Source organism: Phyllostomus discolor, chromosome X (genome assembly GCF_004126475.2).
Source record: "Phyllostomus discolor isolate MPI-MPIP mPhyDis1 chromosome X, mPhyDis1.pri.v3, whole genome shotgun sequence".
Classification (NCBI taxonomy): domain Eukaryota; kingdom Metazoa; phylum Chordata; class Mammalia; order Chiroptera; family Phyllostomidae; genus Phyllostomus; species Phyllostomus discolor.
In genome coordinates, this window is record NC_050198.1 from 2,321,303 (window position 1) to 2,331,121 (window position 9,819).

A 9,819-nucleotide genomic window follows, 5' to 3' on the forward strand; every position below is an offset into this window, starting at 1 on the left:
CCCCCCCCCCAGTTTTTTTCATTACTTCTCTTTGTGTATTTTTATTCTCTGCAGGATTTTGCAAACATTCTTACGTAGTCCTATCTGCCTCTTCAGCTTTTGGTGTCTGGGTTTATAAGGGGTTCACCCTCTCAACCTTTTTCTTCTCCCATGATTTTGTTTAAGGGTTGTTCTCTTCTTTTTTAATGTCCCCATTTTTTTAACCTGCAAATTGTGTTGGAATAAAGAGTGAAATGAGATTCCAGTTCTTCCCCCACCTCCCAGCCATGTACTTGTTCCAAAACTGCTTATTAAATAACCCATTTCTCCCTTATACAAGAAACATGGCCTTTTTTTAAAGATTTTATTTATTTTTAGAGATGGAAGGGAGGGAGATAGAGAGAGAAACATCAATGTGCGGTTGCTGGGGGTTATGGCCTGCAACCCAGGCATGTGCCCTGGCTGGGAATCGAACCTACGACACTTTGGTTCGCAGCCCCTGCTCAGTCCACTGAGCTATGCTAGCCAGGGCTGAAACATGGCCTTTTATGATAGGTTCCCCTATTTTTTTGCCACCTCCTTTCCCCCTTCCCCGGTTTCTGCTATACATTATCAGCCTCACATTCCTAACTCAGCTGTTTCCCAGCCAACAGAACAGCCTCGCAGGTTAACACGTGATACCTGCAGTTTACATTATCTATGACTTCTTTGCTTGATACAAAAAGTCCTATTTCACCAAAGAAAATAAATCCCTATCTCAGAAATTGGAACTTTCTGCCTTAGAAAAAGCTTTGTGGCTTGACTCGCTCCTGGTCAAAAAAAAAAAAAAAAAATTAATGTCGCCACCAGAGGTCTCTCGGGTAGTTTTTGACGCTTGATTGGGCTGACAGCTAAGAGCAAATAAACCTTAAAAGGACACACACCTGCCATGGCTGTGATAATCGATATTAACTAAAACTGGTACAGGGAGTTGGTGAAACTAAGGTATTCAGGTTTAATTTTGATTGTTTCTGTTTTGGAAAGAATGTAAACATGTGTGCAGAAGAAATGGAAAGTAAACTGTGCATTACTTTTCTTCTAGCTTTTCCTACTTAGGATTTCTGTGTGACGTATTGTCTCAACACTGTTTGTTAGGGTTATGTGTTAAGTCTCAGTTGTCCACCTGCAAACGAAGAGTTGTAGCCTATTCAGGAGTAGGGATATTAAGTGGCTGGGTCTCCCCACTCACATTCCATGCTCACCCCTCGCTCCCCTAAAGCCACATAACTCAGCTTGTTTCTCACCCTGCTGCCAGGTGCCCCCCTGGTCTGCTTGCCCGTGGGGCAGCAGAGTGGGATCACCTGGCAGAGGTGTGCATGCAGGTTGTACTTGGACTTCACAGCTCCACAGGCTTAGAACTTAGGCCACAACAGTGGTGGGCTGTGGGCCAGGGCCCTGCCTTACTGAGTTCTTCCTGGTCCTTACAAATAAACCAACGCTCTAATGTAGACACACACATCGCATATAAGGTGTTCACGAGTCTCTTCTTGGGAAAATCTGTCTTGTTTCCTGAGAAACTAGCTTTCCTGAATTAGAGTTTCTGTGGCTTATCTTTTATGAAATTGGCGTATAGGTAGTAGTAAGTGTTTTAAGGTGATTGTGGGGCACAATTTTTGTCAGCATTGTAATTATTTTGTTTGCCAATGAAGTCCTTGTGTTAGGAAACCAGTGGTAAATAGATTCAGAAATGAAGGGTGTGAGCTAGAGCAATGTGGTTTCGGTCTGAGACGGAAGGATGCATGTTGGATAGCGGGAAGAATATGGACCTTATTACAGTTACACTTCCCTTTGCTTCAGGGACTTTGGAGATCTGAAACTGGTGTCTTCCCTTAGCTGATCTAACAGCCTTTGTCTTTAAGTGGAAAGTGTGGTCCCTGTTTTGTTGATTGACGGGAGAGAATGAGACATCAACCGGTTTTTCCACTTAGTTATGCACTCACTGGCTGATTGTTCTCTGACTGGGGATCCAGGCATTGCTGTAACCAGTGAGCTACCCAGCAGGGCCTGGTCCTTTCTCTTCCGAAATTACTGACATTTTCATTCGTGACCACCATCTTTTGTACTTTAAAGCTAGTGTCCATTGTAGTTCTTTTCCTTCCCACAAATGAGACATTATTATTGCAGTTTTAGATAAAAAACATTTCTTTAGATTTGTCTACATGTTGACTCATGTCTTTGCTTACCCCTCCCTCCCTGCCACCATATCCCAGTGTATCTGTTATCACTTTTCTTTACCTTGGAGTGTTACCCCAAAGGGTCATTTTGAGTTAAATTCTCCACTCGTGGGTTTTAACATACACAACGTGGGAATTTGGATGAATGACACTCGCGGAGTGCCTACGTGCAGTTTGCCACTCTCGAGAGAGAACTAATGCCCTCCGCTTAGCATGGAGTTTGAGACAGCCACACGTCCTTCCTGTCCCCACCTGGGCGGCAGGTTAATTTTTACTTAGTATGCTGAAGGGATAGCCTCCAGCATCCCTGTGTTTTCCGGGGTCTCCTATTAGGCTCACGACCATCGAAGCCTCCTTAGAAACCCTGGGGGCAAGAACTTAGCTGCCTGCCTGCTCCTTAGGATAACTACTTTTACATCCTCTGCTTCTGAAGACGCCTACTACCGTTCCAGCTCAGCGATGCATTCGTAAAGATAGTTCCCTCCGCAATCTAGCACTGTAGCTGTCTCCATCAGAAAGGGTGCCCGGGGGCCTACTGTGCCACAGTGCAACCCTAAAGTGTCATTTGGAAATGGAGATCTTCCTACATGGCGTCAAGGCAGCCTCGCCTTAGGCCTCCTTCTCATGTATGGCCCTTGCCTGAGTAACACATGTCCCTGCTAATTTCAATGAAACCATTAAGATCTGAGAAAGGTGGCTGTGGTCTTTGAGCAAGTTGGAAGCTGGTAAAATACTGGCCAAAGAAGTTATATACACAGAGCTACCATAGGACACAGTCATTCTGCCCACATGTATGTCCCTAAAGGACTTGGAAGCAGGGACACAAACATACTTCTGCGCCAATGTTTATAGCAGCAGAATGCACAATAGCCAAAACGTTGAAACAACCCACGTGTCCATCAGCACATGATAAGCAGAAGGAGCTGTTGTGTATCCTTATGATGCAACTTATTTATCCAAAACAAGGAATAAAATACTGATCTGTGCTATAGCATGGACAAGCCAAGTAAACATCAGTTCTGACTGGTGTGGCAGAGTGGCTTGGGTGTCATCCCGTAGACCAAAAGGTCTCCTGTTCGATTCCCGGTCAGGGCACCCGCCTGGGTTGCGGGCCAGGTCCCCAGTGGGGGCGCATAGGAGAGGTGACCGATAGATTTTTCTCTCTCTCATCAGTGTTTCTCTCCCTTTCTCCCTCCCTTCCCCTCTCTCTCAAAATAAAATCTTTTTGAAAAAACTGGTAAACATGCTAAGAGAAAGAAGCCAGCTACAAAGGACCACACATTGTATGATTCCATTCATGTGAAAAGGTCAGAAGAGGTAAATCCATAGAAGAGGTTCCATGAAGAGGCTCATGGCCGTCGTGGCCTGGGGGCAATGGGGAGTGACTGGGTTTCCCTTTGGCATGATGAAAATGTTCTGGAAATTAGAGGTGGTGCTTGTACAACACGATGTGCGTGCACTTAATGCCACCGAATTGAGTACTTTAAACTGGTTGAAACGATAAATTCTGTTTTATATGCACGTTACCACAATTAAAAAATACGGCCATTGAACATTCTCAGAAGGGGGTGAGGGACACCTGGGGTGCGGAGGCCTGCCTGCTCTCTCTCTGGTCGGAACACCCACGAGTGCCATTCCCGGCTGCCATCTGAGGATGATGCAGTGAGCAGGAGCAGAATCCTGAAAAGGCACGGAAGTCACACTTTCCGTTCACTGCTCACAAAACCGCGGTGTGCGACGGTGTGTGTATTGGACCCTCAGTGTCACTTCTTCAGCTGAATTGCATAGCGGTTGATTGTCATCGTAACGACTGAAATCTCATTTCAGGGCACGTTGCGTTGCGTCTGTGGCATTCTTTTGTGGTCACTTTTCATCGTTGAAGCCCAGTTTTCGTGGGAAAAATGCCAGGCCTGTCACCTCCTCTTTCTGGGGCCAGCTCAGCGCTTTCTGAGCTGATGGCTTTTGAGCACTCACAGTTGACAGGTGGAGGAGCCGGACTCACGATTTAGTCTCCCAAGGCCTCAAGTGGCCTGGAGCCTGTTTCCATAAGCCTGCCTGTTCCGTGGCTGCATTTCACCAGGGCTTGGTCCCCCACGGCCGCACCACTCACTGCGCAAATGGCAGTTTCCGAGTAACTTGCTTGAGTTTGTGCCTGGGATTTCAAAAACTACCACACAGCACTACCAAATTAACTATCAGTTATTATCCAGTAGCTTTAGCCAGTGGGCAGCGTGCCCTGTCATTTATGCCCAGCTGCCACAAATGAGAACCACATCACTGGCCTTGCAAGTGAGACCTGATTGTTCCATTGTCTAGAGTGTGGCCAGTGACTACATTCCTAACAGACAGCTTGAAAGCACGAGATTGTTTTATTGACCGTTTCTCACCTGCCCTTTTCATCTGCACAGGGTCACATCCATCGCGGACAGGCTGAATGTGGACTTCGCGCTGATTCACAAAGAGAGGAAGAAGGCGAACGAGGTGGACGGGATGGTCCTGGTGGGCGACGTGAAGGACCGAGTGGCCATCCTCGTGGATGACATGGCTGACACTTGTGGCACAATCTGCCACGCTGCGGACAAGTACGGGGGACAGCTTGGGGACGTGTTAAGCTATCTCATGAAGAAGGGGAAGATGTCAGCTTTGAAAAATTAGGCCTGCTTTTCCTAATCACGGCCGCCTGCTTAGCAGTGGCGTTTCAAACCAGGGGAGGTTCTAGGCGCATGTATTTCCCTTGGTAGGAAGGAAACCGCAGTCCTTTAAGGCCTGCTTTCCACTTTCAAGGGGGCGGTTAGGAAGGGTCCGAGGAGCGTGCCCCCTGCACCTGAGCTCAGAAAGAAAGAGACCCCTTGTAGGCTTCCTCGGGCTCTCACTGTCTTTGGTCTGGCCCTCCCTCCAGCCCTCGAAGACAGGGCAAAGCAAAGAACATAAAATCTCCCAATGATATTTTATATTGATATGTCAGAAGGATAGTATTCAGGCTATTTGGGTTTAAACCAGTGGCTCTCAACCAAGGGCAGTTTTGTTTCCTGGGGGACACTTGACAATGTCTGGAGACATTTTTGGTTGTTACAGCCCAGGGGAGGGAGAAATGGCTACAGTGCAATCCAGGGGCTCAGCACAGCAAAGGATTCTCTGGGCCCAAGGCCAAGGCCAATAGTCCCAGATTTAATGGCATAACAAAGCATGTTGCCAGCACATTACCTTTTAAGAACCTGTTTCTGGCTACTGAATGTGAATGAAATTGGTTTCGTGGTTTGCGTTATGGAACACTTTCCTTTTAAATTCACACTAAGGGGAGACTTTTTTTTTTTTTTTTGGTCTTCTGTTTTATAGGCTGGTCTTGGCCGGAGCTACCAAAGTTTATGCCATCCTTACCCATGGGATCTTCTCTGGACCAGCTATCTCCAGAATAAACAGCGCCTCCTTTGAGGCTGTTGTTGTCACAAACACAATTCCGCAAGAGGACAAAATGATTCATTGCCCCAAGATCCAGGTACTGTCCATTACTGCAGGCAGAGCCAAGCGAGGCACCTACCTTGGATCCCGAAAAATAGCGTCTGTGTGTGACTGCTTACTAAGGCAAATGTCAGCAGAGGGTGCAGCTTCCCACGTGTAGGGGTCTGACTCAGTTCAAGCTCTGAGAAAGGGTCTGTCCAGCAGAGGTCAAAGTTAGAAATAGTAAGTGAATGACACCACTTACTGTAGATAGAAAGAGAGGAAGAGACAGGCTGTGCTGAAACTCAACAGAATGAACCTACAACCCAATAGGTGCACCTGATCAGCCGCAGGTGAGAGTCTGCGAGCTGTGGCCCACGGGCTCAATCCAGCCTCAGTCCGGCCCTTCGTGTGCTTTTGTAAATAAAGTTTTATTAGAACACAGCCATGCCCATTAATTTGTGTATCGCCAATGCCTGTTCTCACACAACAACAACTGGGTTAGGTGTGGCCTACAAAGCAGAAACTATTCGTTCTCAAGCCCTTTACAGAAAAAGTAGTTTGCTGAACCCCGAGTTAGAACGATCATGGTTGCACTTTTAAATGATATAGTCACTACATTTATCTGAAACTGAGAGAAAGAAACCTTCCATGTAATTGAATACAATTAATTTTAAAACAACAAACGCCCAAGGCAAAGATGTCTCTGGTTAATAGCAACCCTGAAAAGCCTTTGAGCATCTGCACTGAAAATCTCCCTGCCAGGATCCCATAGGGCAGGGGTGTCCAACTCATTTTCACCAGGGGCCACATCAGCCTTGTGGTTGCCTTCAAAGGGCCAAGTGTAATTTTAGGACTATGTAAATGTAACTGCTCCTTAACAGTTAAGCAAGAGCTTGGTGCTACCGCTGGGTAGAAACTAGGTGCCGGGCCGGATAAAACAAAGTGGAGGGCCGGATTCGGCCCACGGGCCTTGTGTTTGCCACCTGTGCCTTAGGGGTTTGGTTTAACAGGCTGTCATTTGAAGATTGACCCAAAGCTGTCTGTCCTCCCAAAAGAAAATGGGTACAGGTCTTGACAATAGCATATCTCGCAGGTAAAGAAATTGTAGGTTTTCTGGCTTTTCTGTTTTTAATTCTACGTGACTAAGATGCCTCACTTCCCTTGTCCTGTTTCTGTGTGTTGCCATCTAGGTCATCGACATCTCCATGATCTTGGCCGAGGCGATCCGCCGGACCCACAATGGTGAATCCGTGTCTTACCTGTTCAGCCACGTCCCGCTGTAAATCCGGGACGGGGGCGCGGAGCAAACCTGCCAGTTTCTGACAAGTGTGTTTTCATCCAATTTGTTAGCTTTAGGGCTCAGCAGTTAGACCACTAAACCAGATCTTTGTATCCACCAAGACCCGTTGTGTCCCCTTCTATAGCTCAAGACCATTTACTTCCGGTTTGCAGGGAGGGCAGTGGTTATTTGATCTGTGAACTATCATAAATCAAAAGCATTTTTGTCATCTTGACTTGCTCTGATAGGTGACTTTTTCCTTTGCCCCGTTTTGAGGCCGCAACTTCTACATATGTAATTGCATAGTGGAAATTCATAATTTATATATTTCAGGGTTGCCCAAGGTGACTTTAGGATAAAGACTTCTATGTATATATAAAATCATAATGCCTGTGGACATTTGAGTAAAACCCTGTATAGAATGAGCCCTTCTAAGAAAACCTTAGAAAATATATACTACCTTGAATTTTTTTTTTTAGTAGCCAGGTTTCAAATAAACCATTTTAGTTATTGTGTTTGATTTGGACCAAATTTTTTGTACTTGAAGATGGCCACTGATACATTTTTGAGTAAATATTAGACTTATCAGAGGCCATTTAGCTCCAAATTGTTTTCATTACCACTTCTGAAACACGTGTTATAACGCTCACCTGCGTGAAATGTCGTGTTCTCAAATTCCAAAATGAGTTCGGTGATAGATCTGCTTTGGAACCCGTTTTTGAGATAGTCTCTGTACTGTCACATTCCTGCCCGCCTCTGTCTGCCCCAGACAGACTGTTTTTTGGGCGCCATTTGTCCCATCATCTCGTTTAGGGGCACGTTTCCAGCTGTAGCTTTGAGTTAGCCTTTTTCCAATAATTTCATGTTGTTAAATAAAGACTAAATAAAGACTCCTAAGTCCCCTCGGATTGACTAATCTGATCATAATTTGGCCTTTCACATAAATAAAAAGGTGGATTTTTTTGTGCTTTATACTTAATGCATATTTAAGTGTCATTAGTTTTGACTTTTCATGTTCATCAGCTTTTTGTAATGAGAAGTAGCAAGTCTAGGCAACTGATTATTGGAACCAAAGCCACTACATGAAAAATGTAGGTAAGAAAGGCCTACAAGAAAAGTACAAATAAGTAAACATTAGTTCCTCCATTAAAATAAGATTCAAATAGGGGCCCAAGAGTGATTGTGGAGGGAAAGATTGCTTCCTCCCCGAGGTGGCCCTTGATAACCCCCTCCTGTGTCAGGTGCCTGCCTGATGCCCTGCCTCCTTGTGAGTTTCATTATGTGCACATTGGTGCGCACCCAACTGAATACTTTGTCACCAAAAGAAGACAGTTTGCCTGCATAGAATAATAAACAACAGTCCCTCCCTCCTGCTGAATCTTAAAACTTGAAGAGAATAAATCCTTTAAAATCTGCAGGTGGAAAAGGAAAATCTACTGAAGTCATTAACAAGTTTGTTAGAAACCCTCACAAATAGGTCGTTAAGCTTTCCAACTTCCCTACAGCAGAGGTGGAATCGAAGTTAAAAAGTGTCATTTTTGTCACCGCAGAAACGAGCATTTTGAGGTACGGTTTTTGAGATGAAATGGTGTAGCCTGGTACAGCCAGCTATGCAATACAGAGTGACAATGTCTAGAAAGAGTTGACTTGAGATATGGAAAGAGTTTATTTAGATGCTATGTAATCTTAATTTTTGGATAAACGAGTGATATCTGTATTTCTTGGAATTTCTATGCGTAGAGAAATGCAAATGTAGTTATGAATATGCATAAGTAGACAGCTTGGCATATAAGTGTGAGCCTGTTGACATGACATGACTAAACCCAGTTGCTTTCAAGGTCATCGTTTCCTCTAACATTTATAATTGGTAGTAGAATAGGGAGTTGATTTTCAAATAAGATCCGAAGGGGGGAAAATGATACAAAATCTACTGTAATCCTCTGAATTAAGACCTGATTGTTTCTTACATGATTTAGTACCAAGTGTGTTTTTGGAAAGTACTTCTAATACATGAACTAACTAGTTAGACCAGACTCAGCTATACAGAGTGGCAGTGTGGGCCTGAGCTATTTGGTTTCCGTTCAGCAAAGATGAGGAAGGTGACCTCCGAGCAGCTTCCTCCCACAGCTCCCAGAACTCGCACTCTTCCCACGGCCAGTGTGGAAGCATGTCCGTGAAACCACCAAACATGTTGGTCCTGTCAGCTCTGCCAGATGGAGGCTGACTTGCTGTGTATCTAGCCAAAAAGGGGAGCCAGAGAAATGGGAACATAACCGAAATCGCTCAGCCTCTAACTTACATTAACCAACTTACAGATATTCCTAGGGTAACTGTGTTTTGTTAGATGTCAACTAGATTCAGGAATATATCGTTTGCAGTGCTTGTATTGGTTTACTGTAACATTTTCAGATCTTTCAACACTGTACTAAAACATTTCAATAAAGTCCTACTTCTTTCATAGCGTGCATCATCATTGTGGAGCTGTGTGTTTTGCCTGAGCGATGTTTTATGGGGTACCTGAAAATGCGCGCAACTTCCCTGACTATAGCCCACCATATAAAATTACAGAAAAGCCAGTTTTTTGAGGTCAGCTCTTTTCTTTTTTTATTCTCTCACCCGAGGACATTTTTTCATTGCTTTTATAGCGAGACAGGGATGTTTGTTGATTGACTTCTTGCACACGTCCTGACTGGGGACCAAACCTGCAACCTGTGTATGTGCCCTGACTGGGAATTGAACCCACAACCTTTCAGTTTATAGAATGACACTCTGACCAACTGAGCCACACTGGCCAGGGCTCTGTCCTCCATTTTGAAGGTATTTCTGAAGGACTGATTAGCAGTCTCCTTATCCCAAAGTGTAATAGTGGTGCCATATAAGGTATCCAAGTTGATAATTCTAGATGTT

The 9,819-nt window shown here is 44.8% G+C and overlaps 1 protein-coding gene across 1 annotated transcript in view; it reads left to right on the top strand.

Annotated features, from left to right (window-relative positions):
• Positions 1-9,370, top strand: part of PRPS2 (phosphoribosyl pyrophosphate synthetase 2) — a 30,862-nt gene extending 21,492 nt beyond the window's left edge. The window contains exons 5-7 of the mRNA XM_028523315.2: positions 4,601-4,774; positions 5,529-5,688; positions 6,824-9,370. Of these exons, the coding sequence (XP_028379116.1) occupies positions 4,601-4,774; positions 5,529-5,688; positions 6,824-6,916 (427 nt within the window). The 3' untranslated portion in view covers positions 6,917-9,370. The remainder of the gene's footprint in view (positions 1-4,600; positions 4,775-5,528; positions 5,689-6,823) is intronic.
• Positions 9,371-9,819: the final 449 nt, after the last annotated feature.